At 29.7% G+C, this 20,139-nt stretch overlaps 3 protein-coding genes across 5 annotated transcripts; 1 reads left to right on the forward strand and 2 right to left on the reverse strand.

Annotated features, from left to right (window-relative positions):
* Window positions 1-2,661: 2,661 nt before the first annotated feature.
* Window positions 2,662-3,537, reverse strand: LOC113873632. Its single transcript, XM_027511835.1, has 2 exons — window positions 3,341-3,537; window positions 2,662-3,098 (listed from the first exon to the last, which is right to left on the reverse strand). The coding sequence occupies exons 1-2, from the start codon at window positions 3,414-3,416 to the stop codon at window positions 2,950-2,952; spliced, it is 225 nt and encodes a 74-aa protein (XP_027367636.1). The 5' UTR covers window positions 3,417-3,537; the 3' UTR covers window positions 2,662-2,949.
* Window positions 3,538-10,940: 7,403 nt separating this feature from the next.
* Window positions 10,941-16,058, forward strand: LOC113872197 (crossover junction endonuclease EME1B-like). 3 transcript variants are annotated; one of them, XM_027509545.1, is made up of 12 exons: window positions 10,941-11,406; window positions 11,662-11,814; window positions 11,904-11,968; window positions 12,176-12,325; window positions 12,415-12,568; window positions 12,685-12,794; window positions 13,437-13,612; window positions 14,163-14,226; window positions 14,334-14,452; window positions 14,732-14,818; window positions 15,377-15,491; window positions 15,698-16,058. In XM_027509545.1, exons 1-12 carry the CDS (start codon window positions 11,133-11,135, stop codon window positions 15,866-15,868), a joined length of 1,638 nt encoding a protein of 545 aa, XP_027365346.1. In that variant the 5' UTR covers window positions 10,941-11,132; the 3' UTR covers window positions 15,869-16,058. The 3 variants fall into 3 exon arrangements, with proteins under 3 accessions (XP_027365346.1, XP_027365345.1, XP_027365347.1); XM_027509544.1 differs by having other exon boundaries at window positions 14,732-14,821; window positions 15,698-16,042; XM_027509546.1 differs by having other exon boundaries at window positions 11,286-11,434; window positions 14,732-14,821; window positions 15,698-16,003.
* On the reverse strand, window positions 16,003-19,588 carry LOC113872198 (probable serine/threonine-protein kinase At1g09600). Its single transcript, XM_027509547.1, has 6 exons — window positions 19,403-19,588; window positions 18,852-19,169; window positions 18,180-18,401; window positions 17,669-17,766; window positions 17,372-17,489; window positions 16,003-17,073 (listed from the first exon to the last, which is right to left on the reverse strand). Exons 1-6 carry the CDS (start codon window positions 19,571-19,573, stop codon window positions 16,744-16,746), a joined length of 1,257 nt encoding a protein of 418 aa, XP_027365348.1. The 5' UTR covers window positions 19,574-19,588; the 3' UTR covers window positions 16,003-16,743.
* Window positions 19,589-20,139: the final 551 nt, after the last annotated feature.

Here is a 20,139-nt window from a genome sequence, read left to right on the forward strand (position 1 = left end):
TAGCTAAAAGTTTATAATTTATAATGTGTAGTTGATATAAAAATTTCTAGTTTATAACTACTCGTTATATTAAAACTGTTTGGTAAAACTAGTTATACACTTAGTTCAAATACTTTAAATAATCAAAGAAATAAGATTAAAGTTATTTTGTATGAGTTAAATTATTTAAAAAGTTAAAAAATAAATAAATAAAACATATTAAAAGCTAGCTTTTAATAAATTAAATATTACTTTGAATATTTTTTGTAAGTTCGTTTGAAAAAATTATAAACTCTTTTTATTTTGATTGTACATCAAACAATTCTACTAATTCATTGATAAGTCTATAATACAATATAGGACTTGATTTTTATATTTATTCGAGTTTGAATTAAATTTAAATTTTTTTAGCCATGTTAGGTCTATAATTTTTTTTAAAAAAAGTCAAACTTTGATGAACTTAAGCATTATTTTTGCAAGCTTGAATTAAATTTAAGTTTTTCAGCTTAACCTACCAAAGTCTCGTTGCCTACAATAGGGTAGCCCAAATGAGTGGAGTAGCTTGTTTTCCTAACTTTAAACTCTTGTTAAAATTAAGATGATTGACACCTAAAAAAAATATTATGTATACAAAAGCATATTACTAAAGAGTATATGAGACCTAACACTAAGATTTACCTTGTAGAATAAAATATTATCCTTTTATGATAAAAGTAAAATATCTTTTCATTTATTCTACGTGCTAAAATAGTTTTAAAAACACTTTTGTTAATATAATTGTTGTTTTAATCAACAACTTTTTTTTATAAGAAATTACTATGTATTTATGTGTGTGTGTATATATATATATATATATATATATATATATATATCTTAAACAACTAAAAAATACTTCTAAAAATAAAAAACGAGACATCTTCACCTGCAAAATGTGCAAGTGAACTAACAACTAAGTCTATACTTCAACATTCTAGTATTCTTTGAATTTGTTATGATAAGAATAAAGATTAGTTATTTTCATTTATCGTGCTCTCTCTTAATTAATTAATTCAAAGTTACACTTACATATATAGGTACGTATTAGCATTGTGACCCTTGATTAGAACTTGTAGATTATAAAAAAAAAGTCTCACTTAAAAAGGTTTAAAAAGAATATTTCAATTATTAAGTTTGAAGAGACTTATAAAAAAAAATACTTGAGAAATTATAAACTTTGTATCTAATTAAAGTGCTTCATAGTAAAATTCATGATAAGTTTACACTGGATATAACTATAAGCTTGTAGGGTAAACGAGTATAATTGTGTTATTTCTCCCTCCCTCGTATCTTTGTTTATTTCTCTAACGAAAAGACTTAACTGAATTGAAGAGTTTTTATCTTTAAAAGTATTTAGATAAATTCATTAAATGTTATAAAATACATTGTCTATTGTATTAACTGATGATTATCTAACAAAGAAATTTAGATTAGTGAGATAATTAGAGAGAATATCATATAACTATCAATGAAGGGTTTTCCCCTTTATATTGGGATGATCCCAAATGTGTGCAACAACGATCAGAAAATCGTAGGATAAGTGTTTGCTAGGGCATAACTCTTGAGATGGATAACGCTCCAAGAATCATTAATAGGCTGAGATTAGGTTGGGTAGGTAAAGTGTTTGGGCCTGAATGTGTGTTAGGGTAATAAAATTTTAGTGAAAAGAGAAATATTTATTATATTTTAATAAATATACTTTTTATAAAAGATTTTATTTATCAATACTTATACTCAATTTTAAAGATTAAAATTAATAAAACTTTTATTATAATTAATTTGAGACATTCTGTTAAAATAAAATAATTTTAACACAATTGATTTCCCAGTTTAATAGTAAATAAGGACTAAATTAAATCATGTTAATTAAAAATAAAAATAATTCTCCTCTTTCATTCTTTTCAAAATTTAACTCAAACATTTTATTTTATCATCATATTATTATTCCTCTCTCTTAATATATAGCATATAAAAATATTTTTCTTAAACTTAAATAAGTTATTAGTCTCTAAAAATATTAGATCTTTTAAGGACTAAAATAAAATAAAATTTATATAAAAACTAAAATAAAAAATATGATATTTTTAGAAACCGTTAACTTATTTAAATGTTTTCCTTTATTAGTTTGCGCTGCGGCTTGATATCTTGAAGAATGGTTATTTTTGTGCTCCTTTTCAACGTCAGGTATCTTTGATTGAAGACCTTTCATGGAGGAGAACACTTGTTACAGTATCGCTAAAACGTGGTAGCCTATCAACTTATTAAAATCTGTCAACGTCATATGCACTATGGAGTAAAAAATATTATTCTTATTCAGACATTTTCTTGAACTTTTTGACATTTTCTTGTCTTTCACATGTACTACTGGTTAGCCCAAGTTGTCGTTTATGTATGAGCACCGAAGGACCCCTCAGATGTATATGCCTATGTCACTGTTTTATTTACCATCGTGCATTTCTACAGCTTATAAGTTGTGAATTGACTTCAAATAATCCCCCTGCTACAAGAACATATAATAATAATAATAATATCTTGATGATTATTCATATACATTAAACATGTATAATACGTAATCTTGTAATTCTCACATTCTCTTGTATAGGGATAAGATAAAGATTAAGCATTTGTTTTTTGTGACTGGCACGTCTACAGAACAACAATATTCAGTATATGGTTCTGCTTAGAACTTTGAAATTAAAACTCCTCTCAGCATGCTCCCTTCACATTTCTCATAGTCATAACTTCAAAAACTATTTACACAATTATATGTGAGTTCTCATGCAGCAGCTAGACTGGTGCTTTCTGAACACAAATTGGTGATTCAAACGATATCTATACATTGAAGGTCCTAGATAGAATTGCAAAGTAATTAAGCACTGTGAATTGGTGCTATTTCTAACCAAAAAATTTCTGAAGAAAAAAAAATTGGGGACTTCAATTATGGATTGGTGGATTCCTTTTTGCAGGCGTGTAGTCCATTGTATCCAAGTCACCATTGCTATCTTGTGCCCCTTCATGGTTTGGCTTAAACAAATTATTGCTTTGACCCTTAGCTTCATCCCTGCTCTCTCTCAAACTTCTGGCTGCAAGAAACCGAAAGAAGCATCACATAAATAATAGGCTTAAAAATTAAAATATTATGTATACAATATTAAGTGTGTTTCCTTCAACTTTATTTTATAGAAATAATTGCTTACTTTTTCACAACTTTTTGAGACAAGTTTTGAAAAATGATTGATTATTTATCTAAAATAATTTGTTACCAAAAATGGGCTAATTCTAATTTGGTAGCATCGTAATCATGTAAACATGAAACCAAACTCACCTCTAGCTGTCATGGTGATGAAGAAAAGCAACAGAACAGCAACAAGAAGTAAGCGCTTGCTAGGTGAGATAGCCATTTTTACTCAACTCTAGGAGAATATGGTATAATTTTGAAATTATGCACTTGCCAAAGACATGGCCTAGTTGCCCTCTTTTTATAGGCAAGAAATTATGTAGTTGCCAAGAGGGTACACTCCTTCAGGACAAGGAAAAATATTGTTGTGATTTAGGTTCAAATCAATGTCTCCTGCTTTGTCTTCCCTGAAAGTGACAACACTTGCTTCAAATACAGGATCCAAGTTGAAAGCAGAAATGGTTCCATTTCCTCAATACTACTTAGTTGGCACTTTGGTGTCCCTCAACACTTGCCACTGTGCCTTAACCAAAGATCCCAAAAACAAAATAAAATCACAAAATAAAAGAAGACAAAGAGGAAAATAAGAAGAAGCATGTTTTGGGGAGGGGCCATTCTTATTTTGTGGAATATCCTGCGTACACGAAACTTGAACTGTAATGTATGATTATGAAATGAGGTGTGAAGCAAGCATATGGCCCCCATCCAATATCACAAGATAGAGTGAATTTCTATATTCCTCACTTATATATACTGACAGACATGGATGCCAACACATGCAATTTATGAAACATCTCTTTCTTTCATTAAGTATATACAATGACACATTATATAACCCTATTATTTTGCTTACTAGTGTACAAAATTAGCTACAAACTATCTCAATTTGTATTTTATAGATAGATTCGATCGCTGGATCAAATATCAACCAATTATTTACATCTAAAATTCGGATGGATCACCTGCAGTTGAATTTATGAAAATTCAAGATTGTAAAATGCCCTCTTCTTCAATTTTGTTCAAGAAAATGCATAATATTTTCCATCACTGTGCACTCAAATAAAGAATTTGTGAATTTCTCATGATTCGATTAAATTCAAACACCTTTCACCGTTTTCAATCTTATTTAGAAAACTAAAATTTCATAACATGCATGTGTACCATCAAATGTGTAGAATATTTTGCAGAAATTTATAACTTATTCGGGAATCTCAAGTGAAGTCTGAGTCTCGAGAATATAATTATGTTAAAATTTTGTAAGAAGAACTTTATTATTTATACCCATCCTACCCAACTTAGCTCCAATAAGATAGATACCAATGTGGTGTTTAAAAACCACTAGTTCTAGATATAAGAGAGAGGGAGTGAGAACATATATATTTGTTTGTGTGTGCATATATACGCGGTGACACCAAGAAAATGCTTATGTGATGAAAAAAAATTGTCTTTCTCTTCTTTGTATTGGCTTGAATGGAAATATGATGGATTATCATATCTCTATCAATATCTTGTTTTTCTTCTTTTTTTATAAATCAAGATATCTCTTAACTGCAATTATAAAAAAAATATCTTGATGAATAAAATTTACCAAAGTAAATTTTGCGTATTGAGTATTCAAACAAAACCTTTTTATACACATACACACACTTATATTTGCATGCAAAGATATATATATGATGTATTATCATCTCTCCACTGTCTACACAACTACATAGATTTCGTGAAATTCTCTTGATTCAGTGTAAAACCTGATCTTATATACAAGCTTTTTGCCCTGACTTGCGGAATAACTCTCTTGCATGCACATGGCTCTTCCCCTACTACTATATAGAGTGGTCGATATGCGTCCATGAGTACCAGCAATAGCTTAGGAAGAGTAACATCTAATTTATGCACCACATATTTAATAGCTCTATCTTCTTCCCCAATCATTCCCTTTAACCATGCCTACTTTTAACTTAGTTAAGCAAGAAAGGAAACCAAGCATTAATGAACGAAAATATATGACCCACATTGATGGGGCTTCGATCATTTTCAGATAAGGGCGTTGAACACTGTTGTGCATGGAAAAGTCACTGAACCTATCTAAATGTGGGACTGCTTTGTCCCTTAACTTCCCATACATAAACCTAATACTGATTTAATTTTCCAAGTGATGCTTAAGATTTGAGATAATTGTTGTGGAAAATAAAAGATTAGGAATAATAAGTAAATTAAGAAAGCTAACGATATACATAAGCAATTTCCATGAAACATTTTATACAATCACTTCAAAAAAAAAAAAAAAAAGAATTGTATCATGCAATAATTGACTTCTATATTGTAAAATTAAGTTCTCAATCTTGAAAGAGAGATGCTCATTTATTTTTATCACCGTCACAAAAAGCCATGCTGACTTCTTTGAAAATAAACACTTTTTCCTCACCTAATTGAACTGTGATTAACACTTGTTTATATGTGTGTGAAGTTCTGAGTGTCAATCGAGTTATTTGACTCAGACTAGAGAACAAACAACAAATAACTTCAACAAAAAATTATCTATACAAAGGACTAAATTCTAAAGAATAAGATGTACTAATTACAAAAATAATAATAAGGCTTAAATAAATATTAATCTCCATATTTTAACAAAAAAATATTTTTCCTTCTATTAATTTTAGTCCTGACATTTATCTAAACTATTAATTTTAATCTCTCTCACTAATTTGATTTAACAAAAAAAACTAATAAGTGATATAAAAATTGACATGTAATAAAATTTTAATTAATTATGTTATCATTTAAGTATTACATGTTAAAAGGACTAATTTTTCAAAAAAAAAGAAATATCAGAACAAAAAAAATAATAACTAAAATTAAAATTTATAAATTTATAAGAATTAAAAAATATATAAATTGTATTATTATTACTATTATCATCGGAAAAATGAGTTTACATGAATTAGGCTAAATTAGACTTGTTATACAAACTTAATTAAACTACGTTAAAAAAATTTAAATTTATTTATATCCTAAATTTAATAATTTAAACCATACATTTTAATGAATATATTGTATGTTTATTTTACCAGCTCTAATTGAGTTCTCCCTTTCAAACTTTTGTTACCGTAATTATCTCTGCTTTCTCCTCAATCTTAGTATAATATTATATAATAAATTTTGCTTTCTAAAATGTGACTCGAGTCAACGGGAACATATTCTCTCGATTATTAAAAAAAAACGAAAAGCTTGGCATATTATAAATTTATAATGTTAAAAATTGACCTCTAATTCTTTTAATTCTTAAATTTAAAATAAACCATGCAAATGCGCTTGAAATATTGGATGGACAGGATTTCATGTAGTGGTAACAGGATCCGTTCCCATTCAAGACTCAAGTTAACCAGATTTTACGTCACCTAAGTTCCGAATCTCCTTATCCAATCATTATAACTTTAAAATATCACTTTACTCCATATTTTTAAGGAATGGACAGGATCTCCTTTTTTCAACATCACCCTTCTCCCAACGGTTCCCAATTTCTATTTTGTTACGTTCACTGTTTATTTTAAATAAAAAAAGACAAGAAAAAAAATTCAATGAAAGAGAAGGAAGAATAAAAAAGTAATGAAAGGAAGAAATATTTTGTTCAGTTAAAAAAGAGGATAAATTAATTAATTAAAAATTATATACAAAAATAATTAAGCATACGTATTAAGTTAATGATAAGTCTATCCTTTAAGTCCTGAGTAATCACAATACCTTGATGAACAATAGTTCGTTCTATCATATGACAACACATACGCCAATAAACCAAAATTGCTTTTAAGTATTTATTTTGTACTTATGATGTATGTATATATATATAGAATAAAATAGGTGAGGTGATGGTCCAAGTTGTACATGATTGGTAGTGCCACGGGAAGGGAAGCCCCGTTACTAATGAAGTAATTTGAGCAACAAATTGTTGGTATAGAATGTGAGCATGTTTTGCATCCGGGTTTTAGGGTAGGGGCCAGTGGTCACATCCCTTTTCTCTAATGGAAAGAATTGATTATTGAACTTTGGACCAAGGTTAATAATTTTTTTAACATTTCTTTAATTATAAATTATAAAAATATAAAAAATTATAAAATTAAATTTCACACAAATTTTAATTAATAACTAAAAATATATTACGTTACAAATTTATTTTTCTAAAAAGGGTGTGGTCGATGACGAACCTTGGCGTGGCCCGGCATCAACCGCGCTTTTGGGCCCTCTGAGCCGTCACGTGCTTTCTCAGCGCCTTTGGTGCTAATTGCTGTGCTTATCATTATTCACACATTAGTGTGTGGTTAAGAGGATTAGGAAAAGGTAATCACATCTTATATGATATGAATCACTTATCAGAGTGCATAATTGCTTTTGCTTCATTGCTTGGAGTAGCGACGCAGGGTACAAGCTCACGTGCTTTTGTTGGCCGTCCACTCATCATCTACGCTACGTCAACGTGACCGTGACGTCGACCAACTTAACATTTCCCGCAATTATAAACCTCAATGATGTGTCAATACCATACATTAAATCCTGCAAAAAATTATCATTGCTATCGCAATTTATTCTAACATAAAACCAAATGCTTGGGGAAAAAAAATTAGATAATGTTTTGCTACAAATTAATTCAACCAAGACTTGCATTTGTCAAGAATCCTGCAAAGATATGTACGACAGAGGTGTACCCATGAACACGATGTTCCACTCCAACTTCCTCTCTATAGCTATAAGGCCTTAACGAGAGATGTATATGATTCCAAGTGCCCTCTAAACGAAAAGTGGATCTGACTGCATAATATGTACTATAGCACTTGTTTTTATTTTTATTTTTTTTTGGGTCAAAAGTTGTCTTGGTTTCTATTCATGGTAGACACCACAGTTTGTTTGTTTTGATGGAAAGAAAAACAAAAGAAATTTTTTTAAGAAATACATGTTGAACCAGTTGATGAATTACTAAGCCTTTTTCTTTGAAACTTCCAACACTTGCACCCAGTGACAACTGCTGTAGAATTTACCCTTACATGATGTTTTGGTTGAGAAATAAAATGAAAGGAAAAAAAGAAAACATTATTTCTTTTAAGCTGTTTGATAAAAGAAAAAAAAATAATACCATAAATTATAATTGTTGTTATTATTCTTCACATTTATTTTTGAACATTTTATATTCATGTAACAAATTTTAAAGGATACCTGTAGTATGAATTTTTATAATGAATGGCATATCATAAGAAAGAGAACGTTCTATCGTTATAACTCCTCAGTGTCATGAGCTAAATGAACACGAAATCGAACAGATAACTTTCACTATGGTGTGGTCTAATTTTTCTTAATTAAACTCACTGAATCTTCAGTCCAAACGTAATTAAAATCGATTGTATACAAACACTAAATACACAAATCAATTGATTGAGAATTGATCTAACTTAATATGGTCTCGAGTTAAGCAACTAAATATCCTCTAAAAACATTGAATTACCTCCCAACCAGTAATTTTTTCCCATTTGCCATTGCAATTTATTAATTATTACCCCTACTGCAATACTATAATATTACTAGTAATGGTCCTTTTAAAAATAAAAAAAAAGTTCACAAGAAGATGTTTTTAGGACGTTAATTTTATATATACAAGGTGTTCATAAGATTATTAGATTAGGTTTGATTTGACTTAATAATAATATTTGAATTGGTTCAATCTTACGGGTTTTAATTCGGTTCTACGTCGATCTTGACTAATGGCAGAATTGAGATAATCACCTAGATATTTTGGCTAAATATTCATATTTAGGCATCATACATGCATGGTGTGATATAAGATTATTAAATAAATTCTATTTAAAAACATATTATATTATTACAATTGTCATAACTTTTTTATTGTATAATTTCAAATTATCTACTAAAATAATCAAATTAAAATATAGAATACCACAATATATATATATATATATATATATATATATTCAAGAGAATAAATTAAATTAAAACAATTTTCTACAACAACAGATATTTTAAACTGAATAGACTATAACTAATTGTTGGTACCGGTGCAAAAAGCCAAAGAACTTGTGTACCAAAAGGAGAAATAGAAAACAAATTAGTTTAAATCTCACTTGGAATAATCAAAATAGGGGAATTAAGCTATAAAAAAATAAGGAGAATGAAGAATCTGTTTAGTAAGAGTAACTAAAAGTTACAAGTTCATAACTTGTAATTGTAAAATTAATTGAAAGCCTGTACTTATATAGCTAATTGATTAAATTAGAGTAAGTAAATAAAATTAATTATTCAACTAATTGAATTCTGTTAAGTAGCCAAAAAAGAATATGCAGTATAATATTAATAAAATAATAAAAATAAAAGCACTCGTTTAAATTTGCTTATTATCAGATAATTAATTAAATATTTATTTTATAAATTTTAAAATTTAATTTTTGAAAACAATACCTTCCTAAACATATAAAATTATTTCTAAAATTTAATTTGTATAATTGATTTATAAATCACTTTCCAAATTTAATTGCTGAAAGCTGCAAAAATGCTTTCAAATTTTATTTTAAAAATATTTTATTATTACATTTAAAATTTTGTTTCGGGAATGTATAATTGTACTTCCAAAAATTAAATTTTGAAAGCTATTTACAAATGACTTTTAAAATTTAGTTTTTGAAATATATAAATTCACTTCTGAAAAATAATTTTTAAAATTTATTTATATTAAACTTTAGCTTTTAAAATGTATTAAACATACTTTCAAAAATTAAATTTCAAAAGCTGTGAGAAAGTGTTATAAAAATTAATCTCCTTACAAAATTCAAAGTTATTAACTATTTTTTTAGTGGATGTTTTATTATATGATAAATTATTAGCATTATAAACATGTTTAGTAATATTTTTCTTTTGATCTATAATAATTGTTATTAATCATTTTAAAAATCAAGATTAATATAGAATAATTCAAATCAATCAGTATAAGGTAATTTAAATTATGTAAAATTAAGATTACCTTTTAAAAGTAATGTTCAAAGAGTGGCCAGTGATTCAGGGTGAAACCTACACCACCAACAAATGAATTTATTATAAAATCCCAGCCTGAATCATGGCAACTCAAGCTTGGAATCAATGGCTGCCTCAAATGCAGTAGACACTTTGCATATGTAAGCTTTATTTTTTCAACTTAATCTTTGAAAAAGCTATCTAACATAATCTTTGAGCCTTAAATAGTTACTTCGTTGCGTTTCAAGACTGTTTCTCATATGCACAAATATGTTGTTCTGCTATCGTTTGTATTTGAATTTTAAGGCTCAAACAATGGCCTGTTACCTTTGTTTTACATGCATTGAGAAACTAATTTTGCAGCACATCACTTTGCCAACCTTGGTGTTCGTCAAAATAAGAGTTTGCAAATTGACACGTTACTGCTCATAGATAGTATAGGCTTTGTTTCTTAATTCTTCTATTATTTTTGTTTTCAATTAAAAAATGTAAATTCAACCATTAAACACATAAATTAATCACCACTGGATTATTTCAATTTAATTAAAAATTTCCTTAACTTGAATTGAGTTTAGGTATATAAAAGCAATATATTTTTATATTACTAAATAATAAATTAATCATATTAAAATTTATAAAAATATGATAATTTTTTAAAATAAAATATTATTATTAATAATTAATAAGATTAATGTTAACAATTTTTTCAATTGATACTCTCAAGTTTAAAGTTTGTGTTACATTAAATGCCGAGAGAATTCTGTTGAGTTTGGGGTTGATGTTATGAGAAAACGAGGATATGATATGGAGGTGACCAAACAGACCCCGGCGAGAACGATCCCGCGCTAATTCGAAGACGGAAAGAAGCAGACTTCACTCCAGTGGACACCATAGCATAGCAGAAGTTGAAGCTCTCTCCTCTCTCCTCCCAATGATGGATCCCATCATCCTCTCCGACGAGGAAGACCTTTCAACACCATTCCCCCTCCATTCCAAGAAACGCCGAACCCAATCCAACCCAAACCAAAACCCCACCGTCCTCATCCTCGACGATGACCCAACCCCACAGAAGTCATCCACACCTTCTATCGTTCCCGAAACTCCAATGTCGGCGCTACTGGATTCCGATGTCGCTATCGTCAAATGCACATATCCTTCCTCTCCTTCCCATCACAGCGTTAGGGTTTCCCCGAAGAAGTTCTCCGGTCACTACATTTTCTCACTCTGTCTATCGTACTTTATATATTCCTTGTGTTTGCTTTTGTTTTCATGTCTTATTTTTCAAAAATGCTTGTGGATGCATCATTTTCCATAGTTCTTTTGTTTTTTTCCTGATCGAACCCTAGCATTCCCGGAATTACTTATTATTATTATTATTATTATTCATTTTGAAATGTTCATTATAACTCGAGAAGAGAGAATTTCACTGAACGGCATTGAATTGTCTGTTTGTTATTCAGGAATTAGTCAAATGATATTGTTGGAATCAGATAACGAGTCAGAAAATTGTGGAACGGGAAAATTGGACGAGAATGAAACAAGAGGATTGTCTATGGATATTGCTGGAGATTCAAGATGGTCTTCAAATTCATTAGCGTCTGGAAGTTCTCCTGGTATATGCTTGCTGACAAGTTACACTTGTTCTTTACCATCTGAAATGATTTGTTTATCTGGTTGATAATTACAGCAAGGCATGTTTCAGGTGGAAATGCTGCACGAACTGAAATGTCTGGCGACAATCCTTCAAATCCAACCTCTTCACAAGTGGTTAGTTGTTTATTGTGTTGTGTCACATGTATTTAATTATTTATTCTCTATTTGATTTTCATTGATAATATAAAGTTAGTTTTTTCTATTGTGTTTGCTTCAAATGAAAAAGTGGATTGCGTTGACTTTCCTGTGCTTGTATTTTGCTCCATGAATTGGAGAGAATCTCTTTTGCTATTTTATGAGTTTTATGGTCATCCTGATTAGGAAAATATGAGCATAGAGCAGGAGGAGAGCGTGGAAAATATGAAAAGATCCAAAGTTTCTGCTAAGGGCACAGCCAAGGCAATGGGAAAAACAAAAATGACTAAAGAAGAAAGAAGTCGCCTGATGGAGGAAAAGAAATTACAGAAGGAAGTATGTTTCAGTTTACATCTCTGATAATTGTTTATACTTTATATCAATCATGATTCAGAAATAATAGCTCGTGAAAATCTGTTCTTCAGCAAGAAAAGTTAAGAAAAGCAGCTCTGAAGGCTGAAGCTGCAGAAATGAAAAAAATTGAGAAAGAAAAGCAAAAGTGGGAAAAAGGCAAGTTTGCAATAAAATCTATTGTGGCAGAAATTGATGCAAAGGTAGTTGAATCAGGTTCAATTGGAGGTAGGTTATTGATATATGAATCCATAACTACTTGATAATTTCTATGTAGTTATGATTGTTTTCTCATAAAACTTTTTAGTATCTTAATTTCTATGTCCTTCTATTCCATGCTTCAGGACATCTGCTTTCTAGGTTTGCTGAAAAAGGGCTTGCATACCACATAACATCAAATCCAATCACAGGGTCAATTTTATGGTCTATGAAAGTTCCAGAACATATTTCACAGGTAAGAAATGCCTGTATATATATTATTGTCTTTAAGCACTGAACTCATTAAGCATTTCTGTCTGTAATCTTTTTAAATGTTTTCTTATATTTTTTGGTCTATTCCTTATCCACATCAGTTGCTTGCTATTTACAATATTAATTATTTTTTGGTGAAATTTCTACATTGATTTGTTCTTTTATACTGTTTTTATTTGGGTTAACTGACACAGTATCCTTTAGTTATTTTCTGTGACATTCAATAGATTTTATTTTAAAGCTTAAAAGTGTTATGGTGGGAAGTCTAATGAATAGCAATGAAAAAATGAAGCTAAATTCAGGGAGGAGTGGAGAGCACGTTGTTACATGGGTTCTATGCTGCCTTGCCTGCTTTTGCTTTGTTGGTTATAATCTCATAATTGGTTGTCTGTACATAATTTTTTTTTCCTCAGGAGTAATCTTATATGTTTCTTCATCAGCACTTTTCAATTCAAAGTGTTGAAATGGAAGTTTAAAGTTTCAATTATGCACACATGTATTTATGGACATGCCTAGAGAGTTTTCATGACACCAACATCATGTCTCAGTAACCATACAATTAGATGAATATTTTTCTGAGGATTCTATTTTTTTCACTGATATCAATTTCATTTATTATTTGCAGCATTCTGCTGAAAGAATTGATATTCCATATATCTTGCTTGTTTATGAGGCTGAACAATTTTGTAACCTCACCATGAATGATTCTCTTTTTTACCAACTCTCTAGCATTCGAAGTCATTATCCAGCTTATACAGTTTGCTACATCACCAATAGGCTATTGGCTTACATAAATAAAAGGTGAGTAATATATTACAAATTTCTTAGTACATCAATTCTACTAGCAATTAGCCACATTTATGTTTTTGCGTATTGTGATATGTTGCTATTGTATGTACATACACATATCTGTGTGTGAATGTTAGCTAGTTCATCTCCACCACAGCATTATAGAGTTTCTATCACTCTCCCAAAACAAATTAAAGGAATATAATATAATAAAAAGTATTAGAATTACTCAATAACTTTTTTACATTATATATGTATTTGAATAAACCTTAACTTGCAAACTCATATTCATATTTGTTACTTGTAAATCTATTAAAAGAAATACTAATCATCACTCATTCTGCATCTAGTTTGTAATGAAAATTTTCCAAGAGGATGCTTCATAGTGTATACTATCTTCTTGACCATAAAAATCCATGCATACTAGTTTTTCCTTCTTGATATATTTTTATTTAAATGTCTATCAATGATTTCTGATACATTGGACAATTTATTGATAACCTCTATTCTCTTCATTTCCCAATATTATTTTGTTGAAACTTTGATTTTTATGATCCGTCAGGGAACAAGAGAAATATAAGCACCCTGAAAACAATAATTGTTGGAGACGTCCACCTGTTGAGGAGGTTGAATAACTGGCCTTTCATTTTCAAAATTACAAGGAACAAGTCATGCTTTAAATTATTATCTTGTTTAAACTTGTGTATCTTTTTTGTTCTACATTGTTATGTAGGTTCTGGCAAAACTAACAACTAATTTCAACAAAGTACACTCCAGGCAGTGCGTGGATGAGGCTGAACTGGCTGAACATGTTGTTGGTTTGACTAGCAGTCTAGCTTCTTGTCAGTTTAGGTACTTGGTGCCTCTATTTTTTATATTGAATTAGAGTCCTGTCAATCTTTGAAGGAAAACAGTAAAGGGTACAACCCCCCTTCCCCCCTGTTTTCATCATTTTTCATGCATATAATCTGTTTCTTCAAAATTTATCTTGAAGCATTTATTTTTTTCTGTTTGCAAGAAGTTACATGTACTAAAATTGGTGTCATTTGGAAGACCCAACACCTGTTTTTCTGTGTTATATAATTTATTTATTTTAAAATAATATGCCATTTTTGTTCATTTAAACTGCAGAAAGAAGTTAACCCGATTATCTGTAAGTGCAAATGGATCCCTTATCCCAAAGGACAGTGTTGACCGGAATTTAATAAAGAAATCTTCGTGGTGAGTGATTTTACATTGTTATATGAATATATTGCTCGGAGAAATGATAGCATCCTCTTAAAAGTATTATAAGAAAATACAGAAGCATTTGAGTTCTTGCAAACCAAAAAGCATTTCGTAGGTTTTTTTTTTTTTTTTTTGGTAATTTAGAGATTTATTAGGCAAACTCGTTTGAAGGATTTATATTTTTCTACTGCATAAGCTCTTTGAAACAATACCTGGCTCTACTGCATAAGTTCTGTTTACCTTGCTTCATTTGTTTTATCTTGTTCTTATCTAGTTGTGTACTTTTCAAATTTGTTTTGTCTTTTGCACTTGTATGTTTAATACTTTGATTATCTAGATACCTGAATTAACACCCATTGATTTTTATTTTTCATTTTTAATGCTGATTACACAGATTGAAAGTGGTATTAAATGCTATGCCTTCCAAGATGCTAACAATTTAATCAGTATAGTTTGACTTGATTGTGAAGTAAATATATACTCAATATTTCACTCAGTTATGCTTTGCAATCATTGCATTGTGTTCCTCACCTTGGTTTTCGTGACTAGGTTAAAAGCTTTGGTGGCTATCCCTAAGGTACAGCCACGATTTGCCATAGCTATTTGGAAGAAATACCCAACCATGAAGTCCCTGTTGAGTTCTTATATGGATCCAAGTAAATCGGTGCGTATTGTTAAGATTGACTTTCTTTGTTTTGACCTTACTTATTGATTGCAGTAAATTAGGACAGTAAAAATGCATTTTGACATCTTTTAGTTGCTTTAGTCACAAATAATCTGCTGAATTAAAAAAAGAATGGCCAGAAATTTTTATTATCCTTACTGATAGAAGGTGCAATATAAAAAATAAGACTACTTTTATCGCCGCAGGTACATGAGAAGGAATTTTTACTAAAGGACTTGATGACAGAAGGTTTGCTTGGTGGTGACAGAAGATTAGGTGAGGTCTGTTCAAAGCGGGTTTATAGAATTCTAATGGCGCAAAGCGGAAGCATTAGAACAGATGACGTCGAGAATGGTGCTGATTTCTTTGAGCGTTAATCTTAGAGAGCTTTGTCATTGTATGTAAATCGCTTTTTTTTGGTCGAGTATGTAAATCGTTTTGAAGAAAGGGTGTCAACATACGCATGTGCTAATATGTTTTATAGGAATATTGGTAGATTGGATTGGTCTTGAGTAGAAAAATCATCTAATTTATCTCATTAATTCTTTTATTCAATTGGTATAGTTTTGCAACTAATTTTAATATAATCTAAAGCAGTTTGTATTATATCGGTTTTGATTTTCTTTTGTTAGATAATAAACAAATATTTTCTCTATTACACATTTTAACCAAAACTTATATTTCAATAAAAAATTTTGGTCTTAACTTTTGAAGTTTTCATCTTATTTAATTTTTTTTTAGTTCTGTTTTTACGATTTTCATTAGATTATAAATTAATAAATGAACAGTCCCAATGTTTAGTAAAACATTTCATACGGAATGTTACCATTCAGCATTTGTATGTTAAAATTATATTATGTAGTAAGTGCATGTATTCATTATCTTGAAAAAAAAGTATTTAGTAATTATGAGTTTGTTTGAAAAAGGTACACAAATTTAGAACTATTCTATAATTATATAAGGTCAAACGTTAATGAATTAGACTACTACGTCACTTACTAAAAATTCAAGTATAAAGAGCTTTAATTTAAGTTCGTATAAAAAATACATTTTCATACAATATTATAATTTTTTTTTTCGAAACATTTGATAAATGGTAAGTTATATTATCATTATGTCCAAACTCCAAAATAAGGAGCATTTATTTCATCACATAGCTTCCGAGAATGTCTCGTATTAAAACGTTACTTCTAACCACAAGAACTACAGAACAGAATGAAGCAGAGAAAATCGCATTTCATGGCCAAACTTCCTATTTGATCCAGAGACTTGATAGCTTGTCTGGATCAAGCCGAAAATCCAACGTAGAAAAGGACCTACGCAAATGGCCCAATTCATTGCCTTCGTTGTGATTGATCATATCAATTATGGAAGCTTGCAAAAGGGTATAGTTTTTTATGTTCTTAAGAGCATTAGGATGGCCCTCAGTTTTGGGGGATTTTCTCATACTAGAGACAAAAACTGGGGATATTGATCCATTCATGCTCATACTCATGCTCCTCTCGTTCATAAACAGTGACGATATGCTGTTTCCACTATTCCCTGTTTTTAGAACTTTCATGTTTTGTGCCACACTCTTTTCCTGTCAAAACCAAAAACCACATAACCTATACACATTAGTTATTTGTATACTTAAACTCTCTTTTTAATATTCTATTACGAAGAGAGACAAACACAATTTTGTTTTGAGAAACAAGGTGATGTAAAACATGAGAAGATATAGGTATCTTGATGACTTATTATTAAAATATTGATTGAATAAAATATTTCGTCAATGATGACTCAACTGGATTATGACTTTATCATGTTAAGATACAAGTAAAATTCAATTTTTTTAAAAGGTTTTTGGAAGGATATATTTAATGAAATATGAAACTCACCTCCTTTGATGATTGTGAATCTCTCCTACTTTGTTCAACAGTTTGGTTCTTTCCTAACAAGCTTGGATTGCTAGTACTTGTTCGATATATTTGTCCTTTATTTTTCAATCTCTTGCGCCTTTATTGTGGAAAGAAACAAATAATTAGTCCACATTGGTCATTAGTTACATAGAAATGTCATATATGAAAGCCGCAATGTTGAAATGTGTTATCTCCACTTCCATCTCTAAAAGTAGTGCACATGTGCTAAAGATAAAGAAAGCTCTTACATTTCTCAACACTCAACTCATAGCATACCTTTTGAGTCTCTTAGTTTGTGACCGTTCATCCTCGTCTTTGTAGATTATTATTGGTAACGCTGAAATGTCACAAACTAATGGACTAGATTTGAAGAACTGTAAACAGTGAGCAATTTGTTATTTGAAATTTTGTTTTTAGGACTCACAAAATTAATGAAATTCAAAAAAATTTATGAAATTCTCACTAAATTTAAGCAAGTTTATGTCTCTTCATGTAATGTTTGAATGTGAAACTTGAAAATTTAGTAACAAAAATACAAATACCAGGTTGCTTGGAAAGCAAATTTGTGATACTTTATTTTAATACTACAAAACAATAGTTATGAGAGAGAGAGTTTTTCTATGAGGAAAGTTTTATTTATTTTTATATTATTCTTTTTCTTTTATAGAAATTTATCTAGAAAGTTTCTAAAAGAGATTTTAATTTTGCAAAATGGAGGAACCAATGAAACTGCACATTAAGCAACAAGAAGGGTCATTATAGTTGACTAGCAATAAGAAAAACTCACTTCACTTTCAAGAGCAGAGGAAGCACTGCCACGACGTTCAGAGTCTAGATCAAGTAGTGTAGCTAAGAGGGCACGTGCAGAGGAAGGAAAATAGCGAAAATGTTCTTCATACTTAGCTTTATAATGTTGTGGTGGACGAAAGCTTGTTACTAGCTTCATTTTTTTCCAATAATCCTCTGAAGGTGAACCACAAAGTTTCAAAATCATATGAAGCTGCTCAACCTATATACACAAAATGCTTGGTAGCTAATCAGACTCAAAAAATTGCCACTGGTAGCTTTAATTGATAGATACCTTCCAGAGAAGGGCATGCTCGCAATGTCAAGAAAATAACATTTAAATACAATGTGACATTGGGATAGAATGGAATGAAATATTTTCTTTCTCTTTATTTTTTTTATAAAGAATAAAATTTATAAGCAAATTTTTTATATTTGATTAAAATTAAAAGTTTACTTTAATAAAATGTTTGCATTTAAAGTGATCACGAGTTATTGAAATTAAACTCTAATTTTAATTAAACAAAACATAAAAAAATACATAAAATACTAGAACATGAATGTTACATGACTTAAAATATAAGTTCCTAAAATGATCAAATCAATCATCATTTTGAATGGTGTCCAAACTAAAATATTTATTGAATTTTATACAAATAAAATGAAATTTTACCTCTGTCCTTCCGGGCATAATTGGTCTTCCAAGAAACATCTCAGCTAACAGGCATCCTATGCTCCAAAGATCAATTGCATATCCATAATGGGTTGAACCTAAAAGAAGTTCAGGAGCTCTATACCAAAGTGTCACCACTCGATTTGTGAAAGGCCCTTCAGGTTTTATTGCCAAAGAATTTGCTAACCCAAAATCAGCAATTTTTAGCACCCCTCTTTTATCTATTAACAGGTTAGAAGGTTTAATATCTCTATGCATAATTCCCCTCTCATGACAATGCTCCAGCCCCAAAAGTAGTTGTCGCATATAACACTTTATCTGCATAAATTACAATTTACAACCAAACCACTCCATAATCATCACCATTTATCATAAAGTGCTTAACTAAATCAAAAGTAATTAAAAGACAAATCACTGACATAGAGCATAACTTTTAAAATGGGTGTTTCGTCAACAAGAATCTATCATGTAACAATCTATAGCCTCTCGTAGCAGCAACAAATCACAATGTCACAAACATCTCAAAATAAATTTTTGGAAAGAATTGAAACCTGTGGTTCGGTGAGTCTTTCCCCACTGTGGTAGATAATTCTTGTAAGGTCACATTTCATGTAATCAAAAACAAGATAAAGACTATATTGCATCCTTGATGTTGCTAATCCTTCAAGTTTGATGACATTGGGATGATCAAGCGTTTGAAGTATCATAATCTCTCTTGCCATAAACTTTATGCTTTCAGAATCCGATGTGTCAAACCGTACCTTCTTCAAAGCAACAATCTTCCCATTGTCCTTATCTCGGGCTTTATATACATTGCTATATGTTCCACGTCCTACCTGTAACCCAAATAAACAAGTTAATTACAATAACTCCAACTAAAACCCCTTTCTCAACTCACATGCATGTGAAATCCTGTGTGTTGGTGTTAGAGCAAATTTAAGATAAAATTAAACGTGAGTATTCCTATGATACTAAATTCATAATATTGAGGAATACAAATTTTAAAGATTACTCAAAAATATAATATTCAATGTTGTTAATATATCTATTTTTTATAAAACTTTTTTGTTTATTATTTTTTTAATCATTATCTTTAACTAAGCGGACATGCACAACTTTAATTTATTCATGTTTAGTGAATGAAAAAAGAATGCTATTTAGTACAATAACTCCACAACTACATTGACTAAGAAATTAAAAATACGATTTTTTTTTATTCAAAATATCATTAATAATTTATTGCTATAATTTTTTTACATTTTTAGATGATGTCTAACAAAATGAATCA

The sequence above is a fragment of the Abrus precatorius genome, unplaced genomic scaffold (assembly GCF_003935025.1).
Source record: "Abrus precatorius isolate BTA unplaced genomic scaffold, Abrus_2018 Scaffold7, whole genome shotgun sequence".
NCBI classification, from domain to species: domain Eukaryota; kingdom Viridiplantae; phylum Streptophyta; class Magnoliopsida; order Fabales; family Fabaceae; genus Abrus; species Abrus precatorius.